Source organism: Aricia agestis, chromosome 17, assembly GCF_905147365.1.
Source record: "Aricia agestis chromosome 17, ilAriAges1.1, whole genome shotgun sequence".
NCBI lineage: Eukaryota > Metazoa > Arthropoda > Insecta > Lepidoptera > Lycaenidae > Aricia > Aricia agestis.
In genome coordinates, this window is record NC_056422.1 from 338,844 (window position 1) to 352,928 (window position 14,085).

The 14,085-nt window shown below is 39.1% G+C and overlaps 1 protein-coding gene across 1 annotated transcript; it reads left to right on the forward strand.

Annotated features, from left to right (window-relative positions):
- The first annotated feature begins 3,437 nt into the window (after positions 1-3,437).
- LOC121735624 lies at positions 3,438-6,730 on the forward strand. The gene is made up of 4 exons (XM_042126519.1): positions 3,438-3,565; positions 4,456-4,750; positions 6,173-6,259; positions 6,350-6,730. Exons 1-4 carry the CDS (start codon positions 3,444-3,446, stop codon positions 6,728-6,730), a joined length of 885 nt encoding a protein of 294 aa, XP_041982453.1. The 5' UTR covers positions 3,438-3,443.
- Positions 6,731-14,085: the final 7,355 nt, after the last annotated feature.

Below are 14,085 nucleotides of genomic sequence, written 5' to 3' on the forward strand. Positions count from 1 at the left end.
AATTCGAATCTGAGGTTTGCGGACAAAATAAACACTTTTAATAATTATAGTTAGGTTAAGCAAGTAAATAATAATAAACAAAATATATTTAATCATATGCCTATATTTAATTCAGTACCTGGATGACCGAGCTTTGCTCGGTAATAGCAGACACTCATTGTCTTCGTGTTACTTAACAACGCCATCTGCTGGAATAGCTGTTGTTGTGTCGTCAAAGCAATTAGTTGCTCACAAAATAGTATTATTATTCGCCAATAGATGTCAGGAAGAGTCATATTTTTCAGTTTATCGATTATCGATTAAAAAACACGAATAAAAAGACATTTTCTAAAAATGATTCCTAGCTATAGTGCGTCAAGAATATCTAGGAGGCGAAACTTTTTTTTTTAAGCAATAACAACACTCTTTTGACATTTGTCCCTTTGTTGTATCAATACACTATGACATAAAATTTACAAAACAAAGATTTTCAATTTGCTTAAATTTAGTTTTACAATGTGAAAACTACATGTTACTGTGATTAATATGAATAATTAAAGTAAAAGACGTGTCATAAGTGCTGAAAATTTGAATACCATAATATGTACACACTGAACCAGGGGGTTAGCCTACAGTGAACCAACACCAAAATTTTATTAATTTGGAGGTGATATAATTTGTTTAATAAAGTTATTAGTGATATAATTTGTTTAGTAAAATTATTAATAATCAAAACATCAGTTAAGTAAGTAAGTATATATATGGAAATAAGGTCAATGTGTCGAAGTCCGGCATACTTTTCTAAAATTAAAGTTTAACATAATTTATTGACTTGAGATTCGCTTTTTAAAGTAACTTGTGTCATCGGAAATCATAGGCTATAAGTATATTAATTAGACCTATAATGATCTAAAAACAATCTTAGTTGCCGTATTTTTTTACTTTGTTTGAGGTAAGTCCGTCTAGCAGTTATTTTTACCGCTCAATTAAAATTATAAGGGTTGTTGGTCCGGGAGGTAGGATTTTTAAGAAAAGTTCCTGCTCTTTAAGGATCTTTTTTCAAATTTTGATTATCTCAAATAATTTTTGGTTTTTGGAATATTAAAAAAACCAAACCCTTCTTTTTTACTTAGTAGTTAATAACTTTTGCAATTTTTATCAGCCCCTCTTATATGCTATTTTCGTGCAGTAGAATTTGGGCAATGCTATGATTTAGTAGTCCATAGTTTAAATGCAAATTAACAATAAGGACATGTATATTTGAAAAGGTTGACAATATCTGATTCGAGGCAAGACCGGCATATGACGGCCTTTCCTTATGAAAACTAGACGGACTTCCCAATTATTGCAATTTTAGGTTAGACACATATTGCAGGTGATAATAACGAAATTAAAGCGATATTAACGAATCGAACACCAGTAATAAGTAAAAGGATCACTAAATTACTTATGTACTCGTAATCCAAGAAACTCCAAAAACTCCTTCGTATTCCCACTTTTTTTTTTAATTTTTTGGCAGAGACTTACACTCCGATTGCGAGTACAAAATGGAAAAAAAAATTTGAGATCGTTTTTTTCGTAAGAGGTAGTTAGTAGCGACATGTCTGGTTCTTAGATCAAACTAACTTTGCAATTTTGTTTTAGCATTCTTTTACGGCCGTTCCCAATATTTGATCTATCTCTGGTTTTGCCCTACTAGAGATAGGAATAGCTCACATTAGAAATGTCAATTGTGAGCTATTCCTATCTCTAGTAGGGCAAAACCAGAGATAGATCAAATATTGGGAACGGCCGTTAGTGGCTCAACATAGGACGGTACTTTATTTTCTTTTGAGTTTAAATATGTTAATAAAGTAAACGCTTATAATAATTATTAGTATACACATACGATGCGTCAATAGTCAGTCTATAAGCGTGTAATATGTAGGTAATGAAAAACAATAACAAAAATGTACTAGAAATCAAAATTGTATTTACGTAATTTTCAAGTTTTTCGTATGCAAAACAATAATTATAGTCTCCCTTCGCGACTGTTTACGGCGGGATGGGCATGGATGATGGAAGATTGAGTCGAAAAACAAGTTTATTCGCGTTTATGGCACGAATTTTCAACGTCGCATTCGTAAGATATGAATGGTGGGCCACTGTATATTACTGGTTCACTGTCCAACATCTGACCCCTTTGCAAGAATTGCTCGTTTAAAGATATAAGATTTTATAATTTTATTTTATAATATTTGTGGTTATGGATAATGATGGAGGATCAACTCACGGCGCCCCTCTTACCTTTCCACGGCGCACCAGGGCGCCGCGGCGCACAGTTTGGGAACGCCTGATATAGGGGGATTTTATACGTGGGAGAGCCATGCTTCGGCACGAATGGGCCGGCTCGACCGGATAAATACCACGTTCTCACAGAAAACCGGCGTGAAACAGTTTACCGGAGGCCCAATCCCCTAACCCCTACCCTATTCCCTTCCCTACCCTTAACTATTCCCTTCCCTTCCCTTCCCTACCCTCCCCTATTACCCTATTCCCTCTTAAAAGGCCGGCAACGCACTTGCAGCTCTTCTGATGCTGCGAGTGTCCATGGGCGACGGAAGTTGCTTTCCATCAGGTGACCCGTTTGCTCGTTTGCCCCCTTATTTCATTAAAAAAAAATCCGGGGTTTCCGGGGGCGATAAATCGATCTAGCTAGGAATCATTTTTAGAAAATGTCATTTTATTCGTGTTTTATCTAGCTAGTAAATTATAATATGCAAAATTTATATGAGCCGTTGTCTTTTGGAAGGCCCTGAGGATATTCGATAACGATGAGTCCGTTCTGCTTGTTCTGGAAAATAAAAGTTTAAAGTTAAGTCATATTTTATCAAGAAGAGATGAAGATTGCAAAATAGATTAAGGCTTGTGAGATTAAAGTTAAACATACCTTCCGCATCGTACTGAGGTTTTTCGATGGCATCGAGTCCTGGCTCAGGGTCTGATTGCTCCATCGTCAGCGTCGGGAGTCGTTCTCCTGGAAAATAAAAAGAGGTGAGACACATATCATATTATATCAAGGATTTTCCGGTAAGTAATACCTACCGAATACCGATTACCGGTATCCATGCCCTAATCACAACTAAACGCGGCCAATGGCCATCATGTAGAGGCGTTGCGAAAATTGCATAGCCATTCGATCGGCCAGCGCTGGCCACTCATGTAGAGGAGCAATTATTATAGTCGCACGTACACGGCACATGTAAACATTGTGCCGAAGTCTGGCAACGTCGCACCAACAAGCACAGCGAAGCGGCAACGTCGCGCCGCACCGCGCGCGGCGAATGTATGTGTGCGCCATAGTATCAATGCGTCGCCACACGGATCTCGGAGTGTTTTCGCTGGGTAATAGTCGGGGCTAGCACTTCACGCTGCACGCCCGCGCCGCGCCGCGCCACGCCGCGCCGCGTCTAAACGAATCAAATATGTCAGATCGTAATCGCAGGAGTAATAAAAGTAAATATTATTGCTGTGTGTTTGGGTGTTTTAATACTAATGCAACTATTCCAGAATTGTCTTTCTTCAAATTACCTGTTGAACAGGAAAGGTAAGTACTACTCACTTATTCTAGCATAATATTATATTTTTTACTTGATGATCATATACCTACCTACTTCTTTTTTATTGTAATATTAGTTTTCTATCACACAAAGGAAGTAGGTAGGTAGGTTGGTCTACTTTCGCACTAGAACATAGTATAAATAAGATAATGTTTTAGGTACGTCAACTAATTTGCCGCTATTGCTTTGTTTACGTTTAGTAATGCCGATTTATCTGTATTGTAGGTATATAAACTAACTACTTACAGTTAATTACTTATTTTAAATAGTAGGTACTTAATTGACATTTGACTATGTAATTGTAAGTCAGATACCTATGTAACACATAAAGCAAAGTTCGAATCATAACAACAGATATCATTATAGTTTAAGAGACAGGCGTTAGTTTTTAATGTTATTTTTCAAATTCCGGGGTATAATTTATAATATTGACTAGAAAGTCAATATTTGTTTTTCAAATTTCAATGTTTAATATACCTAGGGTTGCCATCCGTCCGGATTTCTTCGGATTTGTCCTAGTTTGAAGGGCGTCGCGTTTTTGAAAAGTGTCCGGTTAAAATCCAGACACTTTTGATTAGAGAAATTTAACTTTTAAGTCATGCAGCAATAAACGAAAGATAAAAACTCGCTAAGCATACCTACACACGGTTTCTTGCACGGACTTGAGTTAGTCAGATTTTTACAAATTCTTGTTGAAAAAGCAAAAATTGGCAAGACGTTATCGTAAATACTGTTTAAGAGGTGTCCGGGGAAATAACCACATTTCGGCCAAATGTCCGGGAAGTTTGTCGTGCCTGACCGGCGAAGGGAATTTGGGTGATGGCAACCCTAATTACATAGCTAATGTGGAGGGTAATAAACGTGCTTTTCATTTCAGACGTCTTCAGTGGCTGCGCTTAATTGACCGCGAGGATTTAATAAATAGATTCCAATCCTGCCATCTTGTTTGCGAAGCCCATTTCCGTAAAGAAGACATAACGAAAAACAATGTTAGAAAATTACTAACAAAAAATTGTTTGCCGAGTTTAAATTTACCTACTGATCCCAAAAAAGTTGACAAATATACACAAGTAGAAATAATTAGTGCTTCAGGGTCGAATGAAATCGATTTAGCTATTGGGACTTCATCGTGCCAAACGGATATTAACACCACGAATAACCCTGGTTTTTCTGTAAGTAATCCATGCAAGAGAAAACTAAAATCTGAGTTATTATATAGTATTATTATTTATTAGACTGTAAGAAGCGTTAATACGAGCAAATTAATCAGCAAATTCTTCACAAGATAGTCTTCTGAAGAATTTGCTTATTAATTTGCTATAAGTAAGTATATATTTGTTTTATAAATAAGTAGGTAAGTATACTATGTTTTATTAATTATGTGATCGTTTTGTGTCTAAGGACTTAGGCTGCGTCCCCATCAGACACGGCACGGCGCCGCCACCGTGTTACGGCACGACGCCGCCACCGTGATACAGTACGGCGCCGCACCGTGACACGGTGCCGTGTATGGTGCACCGCGCGCCCCTATTCTGGTGAAACTTCCGAACAAAATTTGTGTCCAAACTTAAACGAGGCATAATATGAAAATACATATCAAAGTCGCGTAATACAAATATTGTCATGTATACCGAGGAAATTTTATCTATAATAAATAATAGATTAAATTTCCTCGGTTTCTTTTTAACCGACTTCAAAAAATATTTAATGATTCTTGTTCAATCTTCGTCTTAGTAACAACAAGAGAATAATTTTTTCGCGATCCATATCCATTATCCAGACAAGCACTCTCGTTCGAGCGCAAATATCGACTGAATAAGGACGCACCGTACGCGGCACCGTGACACGGTGCGGCGCCGTACCGTATCACGGTGGCGGCGTCGTGCCGTAACACGGTGCCGGCGTTGCGCCGTGTCTGATGGGGACAGAGCCTGACGAACTTGTTAAAGCTCAAACAATACTTAAAATATGCTAACAAAGAAAACAGATACTTACTCTAAACTCTAATGCCTAAAAATTTTTTGCTTATTTAGTTTATAGTTGACATTACGTCAACTACTCAGTCCACAAGCTTACCGTTTATTCGGTTTATGAGACAAAACTCTTGTCTGCCTTGCAGAATGTTAAGGTACTTACTTGTACTATTATCTATTGTGGTTAAGGTTCGTTGCACCAGAGGCGTGGTTAAAGTTAAAGTTATGGTTATTATTCAAACTATGACAAATCCGGGGAAATCCGAACGGATGGCAACCCTAAATATTTATCACATAATATTATTATGTTTAGACTTTAGAGCTGTTCTGGCTACTGCCCGGTGCCGCCCTCCTTACTCCCGACACAATCTGTATCACACGACGAGGTTACGTCCGTATTTTTAAGCCCGTGGTCTGATATAAAAGTTATAACTTATAAGTTATAATTATAACAAAACATTCACACATTAAAATTGTAGTATTTCAATTAGTGAACCAAAGGGAAAAGTCACATATACTTAGGTACTTATACTATTATGTAATGGGTCGAAATTTGGGAACAGCTGCAGCAGAGAGATTTTAGGAGTGGGAAGTAGTTCTAATACAAAATATTGCTCGCAGATCTGGGAGTCGTCCGGCGTGGAGCAACCCTCGTGCTCGTCCTTCGCCGACTCCGACATGGAGCAGGAGCACCCTGAGGAAAAATTGGTGAGTCTGCGCTCGTAAATAATACCTATCTCTAATACCTACTTATTATTTTTGGTGACGCTCTTACTGTGTACAACATTACTTACGCAGGATCCGACGACGTTTATGGAGATCAAGCAGGAGGTTCTGTGGGGCGGCGAGCAGAGCTCCAAGGAGCATGGCGCTGCTCAGACGGAGCAGGGGGCCGGGGAAGCGGCGCCACCCCGGGGGGTGCAGGAGCGGGGGATCCTGGAGGAGCTGCGGCGGGAGATGGGCACGGTGGCGCGGCGCGACGAGGTCAGCTCGGGACTGGAGGAGATCCGACAGGAGATCAGGGGGCTGGCGCAGGGGGACGAGTTCGACGCCTTCGGGCGGTACGTGGCCTCGCTGCTGCGGAACATGCGGCCGCGCCGGGCCAGCCACGCGCAGCCGCTCCTCATCAACCTGCTGGCCGCCGAGATGATGAAACAGAACGATGATGACTTGGCCTAGTTCGTGTCCTCGACGTCATGAGTCTGAAAACTCTACAGTTGAATACTTTCTACGAGGCCAGGTGGAACGAAACAATGTGATAATGTTATGTACTTTAGGATGTGAATTGTATATAATATGTCCCTTGAATATGTAGAGCTCACTGTGCACAGTGCAAGTAGCAGCTCTACAAAGTCATGAATTTATTTGCCTATACAGAATGCAAATAATATAAGTTACTATTTCAGCGCTGCCACTGTCACAGTAAAGTGTAAACTCTATACAGGTGAGCCGTGAGCGGTGCCGCATAAACGCCCTACACTCTACAGCATTATCATTGTTTTGTTACAGTCTAAATAATATGAAGATGGCATTACTGGTGCAGCATTTGCCACTGAATATGAATTTGATGATAGCATTGATGATCCTAACACAATGTTACCTGCCTACTGGCTCAAAAACATACTGTTGTTGATAGGTTCATAGGAAATTGTTTCAATATTCATTTTAGGTTTTGTAAATAAAAATTGGTTTCTTTTTTGTCATTGTTTATTTTTTAATATTTATGTTCAACATAAATCCCAGCTTCGCATGTGCATATTCTAGAAACGATATCTGTACTTTGTAAACTTTCCAAAACATCTGAAAACGAGTACAAAATAACCTATCACGTTTGGCAGCGGTTCAAGCCGGCCATTTCACTAAACTACTCGCCATTTCCATGATACATATAAACAAGGAGCCGGCCAAATCGATTAGACCTGTCCAAACACCAGCGGGAAGACTTTCCGAGAAGTTCCCCCTTCACTCCCCACTCCGTCCGCCTCTCGCTCTGGGACCGAAGACAGCTCCGCGGGGCTAAAATGGTCGTATAGCAATTTCTCTCAATCAATTCACAAAATGAATTGTCAAAACTGACAAAGTCACGAATGTCAAATTTAGACCAATTCAATTGGTCTAAATTCGTACTAATTTGACATTCGTGAGTTTGACCAATTCAATTGGTTTATAACTTTATATTCGTACTAATTTGACATTCGTGACTTTGACAGTTTTGACAATTCATTTTGTGAATTGATTGAGATTTGAGAGAAATAATTGCTATACGACCATTTTAGCCCCGCCGATCAGTTTTTTACTCCATTGTTTGTTATTATGTATATTGAGACACGGCGTGATGTCATCCGCCGGGCAAAAACATAGTCCGATGAATTTTTATCGTGCTTCTTAATTGAGTGCTTTAATTTAGTCATGTCGCGGTCGGAATTTTTTATTTATTTTGCTCCGAACTTTCATCACAGTGATTCCGGGCCATTTTTGTTCGAAATGAAAACAACCACACAATACGTCGCTTGATACTATCAGCGTCTCGGCCGGGACTATCAACTATCAAGTTGATAGTCCCGGCCGAGACGCTCGGAGACTGCCCGTGTACCGGCAGTGCCGAGCAGACTGGAGAGATCTATAGCTGAAGATGTTACGTCGACCGCAGACACTGCCGAGCTTCTGACGTCAAACCCAGGGGACCTGCCACTCTCGGACGACCGGCGCAGATGAGTCGCCAAAACTGTGAGCTCGTGGCGTGTCCTGTCGACCGCGAGCCGTGCCCTCCAAATCACCTCCATTCCGGCGATGACCTAAACAATAGACCCGGCAAATTACGTGTAATGATACCGATTCTCCGCAGTTCATTAGCCCCCGCGGGTTCCGCCGCCCCCTCCCCTCGGCTCAATTAAGCGGCCTGTCAATCACAATGAATGATTTACGTCATCCCGCGGCCTCGGGCCTGTGTCAAGTTCGCGGGGTCAGCGGCCCCGGGGGGAGGGGGTCGCGGTGTTGCCGGGCGAGCACACGCGGACCCCCCGCCCCCCGGGCCGGGGGTCACGCGTTACATCACCGCCGCCGATGGTAACTTTCCGACGCTTTCTTACCGGCCAGCCACTCGTGGTTTTTGCTCGTCCGCCGGACACCGCCCGTCCTGGATCCTGATCGAGTGTTCCTCTAGTGTTGTCACTTTTTATGCCTTAATCCTCGTCATTATCATACAATCGAGTTGTATTTTTTTAACTGATACTTGATAGTTAACAATTTCAATGTTTATTTTGTTGGCAGCTAGGCTAAGCGGCTATAGTGAGTAACACCAATCACCATTCTTCCGGCAAACATTTGGGGAACGACGCGAGCTATCTCGAAAGTGAGTCCTCTAATATCTCAGGATAAAGTCTGGGCGTAAGTCCCAACAGGCTGAGAGGGCTCGCAGACGGTGCACGTGTGGAGGGCTCTCCCCGGCCCTCAGCCCTGGAGGGCCCTTTGTCTCGGGTGCAGTTCTCGCCGGCTCAAATTTAACCTTTCAAATTGTAAACTGACTTTATGCGATGCGGGCTCCTCCCTCGCGCAATTCACGAGAAAAACAAAAGAGTTGTCAGCCCTTGTGTTATAGATACGCCCGCTGTTTGGCGTTTTTTCAACGAGTTTTGAAAAACGATCTTTTACGAAATACGAGTTTGCTCCATTTGTATTCTGCAGGTACTTCAACACAACAAATCACATTTGATATTACATACTGATTAATGATAATAGTGATTAGACAGTAGCAGCGTTGCCAGACGTCCCGATTTTGGCGGGACTTCCCGATTTTTTCATCAAAATTAAATGTCCCGCGCGGGACAAGCTCAGTCCCGCTTTTCTGGCAAAGCCCGAACGTACGTGCAGCGTGCTGAGAAAGAAAGGAGCGTAATGAAGATAAGAGTGTGGGAGGTGGAGGGGTGGATTTTCTTTGGCTACTTTTGGTATCTATTGTCCCGTAAACGTTATTTAACGCAAATAAAATGATGAAAATTAAAAAAAAACTTTGGATTTTTGACCTTTTTTTACTTTGTCCTGCTTTTGACTGGAGAATCCCGCTTTTTCACTCAAAATGTTCCAAAGTCCCGACTTGGCACAAAAAAAATCTGGCAACGCTGGACAGTAGACACATGGTACGAAATTCTTTACCTATAAAGAATTTCGTACCAAAGGCCAATTTACATTTTAGGATAGTATCTTGAGCCTAAAGAGTTTTTTTTTATACTTACATAAGTATTTATGGTTATGCATAAGTATCTGTCGTCTGTAAGATGACACAGCCTGATCAAATAAAAAGACCATGGAAGCATTATCAGCTCTGAGCAATACCGGCTACCTACACATTTAGCATTCAGTAATAGTGTTCCCACATCGGACACGGAGCCTCAATAAACGTCTCGGCCCGGATACCTTCAGGTGGTGACGATGCGGGCTCCCCCGCCAGTCAGCTGTCCCCGAACCTTGGCGCGGCGCGGCGTCTCAAACAGCTGTTTTCTGTTGTCACGTCCTAGCGTCTTATAATAAATTATATTCGAGAGATTTGGGAACACTGAGTTATTTTGAGAAACTGTAATGCAAAACTGCAATGGAGCAACGCGTATGTAAGCGAGCATAGGCAATAGGCAGATCATTCAGCGAGATTTGAGGAATGAGAATTGAATTTTTTCAGAAAATTTGAGGAATGAACCCGAACAAACGTGTGTATGGGTGTGTATCTCTACATAGAGTTTACTGTAAAAGTAGCAGCCCTGAAAGCGACTTTTATAATTTTGATTGGGAAAATTATTCCTATAAGTGCTAGTTCACATTGTTTAATGTAATATTTTATATTGTTTATAATTCTTACCTGCAGGCACCACAGAGCACAATATATTTTGGCGCCAACGTCGTCGTGCTAAGGTGTGGCAAGCAAATAATCATCTCGTGATACATAAACCAATTAAGATGGGTTGCACCAGAAGCGTGGTTAAAGTTATGGTTAAAGTTAAGGCTAAATTTAACTTCAACTTTGACCGGAGAAATTGACAGATGACAGCTGGTCCAACAAGGTTATAAATGAACTGTCAAAAATGGCGTTTTTATGATGACAGCGTTAGTTCCTTTTTGAGCTCGACCTTGTCGAGCTCTATGGTTATGGTTAAATATGGCGTCTTGATGGCGGCCATTTTTAACTTTAACCCAAGATTTGACATTTTGCATTGTAGTTGAAGTTAAAGACTATAGTTAAAGTTACAGTTACCTATAGTTAAAGTTAGTTGATGCAACCGAACCTTAGATTAAAGCAGAATTCTAATTTAAATAATAATTGTTTCATAATAAACCGGTAGCTGCAAAAAACAAACAAAAACTCGTAGAACACAGTCAACGTAATCTAGACTCTAGGATAAGGAGCTAAAGTTCAATTTTAAAATTTGAAGCGCTAACACTTATAAGTATACGATGTAATTTCAACTTTATGTCCGTGTGTTAGGGTTCAATTTCAAACGTTTGTTGTCATTTCTGTAGTCGATAAATTGATTATTTTGAGATTTCCGCGACACTCCTGGACAAGTGGCAGCGTGAGCTCACCGCACGTGGCCCGCAACAATGTGTTATCATAGCACAAAATAATTTCAACCTTATTTCAATTTCATTACGATTCAATTTCGCTTGAACGGTACACACGTGTGCTTTACTTGTTCTTCCAACTACCCACAATTTATTATCAACTCTACAACGCGGTAACAAGGTGCATTTTTGCACAACGATGTTGACATCTTAGTTAAAATTAAGTTTGCAAATACCTAAATGGAGCTGTCTCGTGTTTAATTGTCTTGCGAGTTTATGAGTCACACACAATAACACATACACAAACAAAACAAATTAGAATAAAAGGTACACATTAAATTCGACCCCTTTGTCATTTTGCATAATTGAGGTTTGCTAAATATGTGTGAGTGTGACGAAGACTGCGACTTCCTGTAAACTAAGTACTTTTTATAAAGTCACACACATGACACAATAGTCATTACTCATTAGTCATTATAGTTCGTGCGTTATAAGATGATATGGGTGACAGTTTTCATATTCCTTGCTACGGGTTTTTTTACAAGAAAACAAAAAAAAATCTAAATGTAATAAATTATATTCCATCTACAAAAACAAATGTTTCCTATAATTGTAAATGAATAAAAATGAAAAGATGCTAAATGCTAACTTATTACTTAATAAAAATTATAAATATTAACTGTGAAATAGGAGTAAGTATAAAATTATTTTTACGAAAACATTTGAAAAATGTCATATTATGCATGAAACGGAACTTATGTCAAAAGAGATTGACTCTGTTGAATTGAAATCAAATCGATAAAAAAGGGCGGCCATCTTAAATCGCCGGCACCACTGAAATGTCAGTACGAAATCGATAATTTCGATTGCAATTCCTTTACGAAGTGATTCGATATTTTTAAACTATCGATTAATTTTTGTTAGGTCACTTCCCTACTATTGTCAATTATAATGTGTCACGCATATCATCATAAAACGCACAAACTATAGTTAGTAATTAGGTCTTATAATTTAACTGCAATTACCGTCTATTCGCGTTTTACAATGAGTCTTAGTTGAAATGTCAAAATGGCTTACCTTAACAGACAAAATAATATGTGAACACGGCCCAAGCCATCTTCCATAAACTATTATTAAAATAATAAAAGAATAGAAAATGCTTTATTTGTACGTACAACTTTAAAACTAAACTTCAAATAAACACTACAAATATTATTTATTAATTATTATGGAGCATAAAATACACATGCACAAAGAATCTTAATAGTCTTAAAATCACTTTAAATGAAAGCAAAAATAACAAACGAAAAAGTTTTAAAAGTGTGCGGTCCCAGCGCTGACCCCTGCGGCACTCCCACTTTCTACATGCAGTGGGCAGCGCGCACGTACATTATCTGATGACCCACTGAACTGAACGCACTTCTGTATTCCATTTCACGAAAGAAAGTTCATTGTTAAGAGGAGTCCACACCGCAGTTTTTCCATACAAACGCTGTCCCCTGTTTCCTCCCTGGATAATGCCGGTAGAGTTATGATTTTTTTCATGAATATCTATGGCCACTATTAGCATGCCCCTATGTTTTCTTTTTTTTTCATAATTTTATTATTAAAAAAGATAAGAACGTCCAAAAACCCAAAAAAATTGCAAGATTGTCCTGTGTTCTAACACCCAGAAAACAAAATTGGCTAGAATATACAAAAAAAAACATAGGAACACAGCTCAAGCCTAGCTTTAATACACGTTACACGATACACGTTATAACAACTTCAAGAAAACAAAAACTCCTTAACATGTTATTATCTCGCTATACACTGTCTCACACTTATAATGGCTTGCAATAATTTTAATCCATACTATCCATACTAATATTATAAATGCGAAAGTATCTCTGTCTGTCTGTCTCGCTTTCACGCCAAAACTACTGAACCGATTGCAATGAAATTTTGTACACAGTTATTCTAGAATCTGAGAAAGGACGTAGGCTACATTTTGATGTGGGAAAATATCTTATTTCCATGAAAATATCGATGAAAATTAATTCGCATTGCGCGTGGCCAGCGCTCATCCCGGGGGTCCTGGGTTCGAGTCCCGCAGGCGGAACAAAAAGTTTTCAATGTTCCTGGGTCTTGGATGTGTATTAAAATAATATTTCAAAAATCTTAAATATATTTTATGTATAATATTACAAAAAATCCAGAAATATATCGATGCAATGAACATTTTAGTTCTAATACGATTCAACAGATGGCGTTTTATTTTTACTTCATTGTAACATAGAACTAATCATAGGTACTTATAATTAGTTATTATGTTTTTGTTTATAGTTTTTAATACGTTAGAATAATATGTTTAATAATATTATCACTTGGTATAATAATAATCAATCTATCTTATCTTATAGAACTCCTACTGCATTTCTAATATAATATATTAGAAATGCGTGCATTATGAATGAATGAATGAATATACTTTATTGCGCACATCACAGTTACAAACACACACATAAAATAAAGAACATATAAAATGAAGAGTTGACAACAGAAGGCGCTCTAAAATAAAGGAGTTCGAGTGTACCGTGTTGGCCTGTATTCCATCCAGAAAATATATCAATGCAATCAACATTTTATTTCTAATATATGAAAACAGTGAAAATAGATGGCGTTTTATTTTTTACTTCATTATTGTAAGAGAACTAATCATACCTACTTTATTATATATTGTTTTTATTCATAACAAGCTGTTGCCCGCGACTTCGTCCGCGTGGACTTTAGTTTATAGCGCGCGGTGTCAACAAAATTTGTGTCAAATTTAAAAACTTTTTAAAACCCTGGTAAGTGGTACCCCTCTTAGGGCCGCGCTACACTGGATTGGCAGCGCTGAAAGTGCTCGCGTCGCCGCTGCCATTCCAGTGTAGCGCGGCCCTTAATTAATCAAAATTCCCAAAAACAGCTGTGCAGTGTGCACATAATCTATACTAATATTA

Bases quoted from the DNA above. Each gene is read 5' to 3' on its own strand.
- LOC121735624 (XM_042126519.1), top strand. From the start codon at position 3,444: ATGTCAGATCGTAATCGCAGGAGTAATAAAAGTAAATATTATTGCTGT. The intron at 4,751-6,172 runs GTAAGTAATCCA...TATTGCTCGCAG, and splicing joins CGAATAACCCTGGTTTTTCT to ATCTGGGAGTCGTCCGGCGT. The intron at 6,260-6,349 runs GTGAGTCTGCGC...TTACTTACGCAG, and splicing joins AGCACCCTGAGGAAAAATTG to GATCCGACGACGTTTATGGA.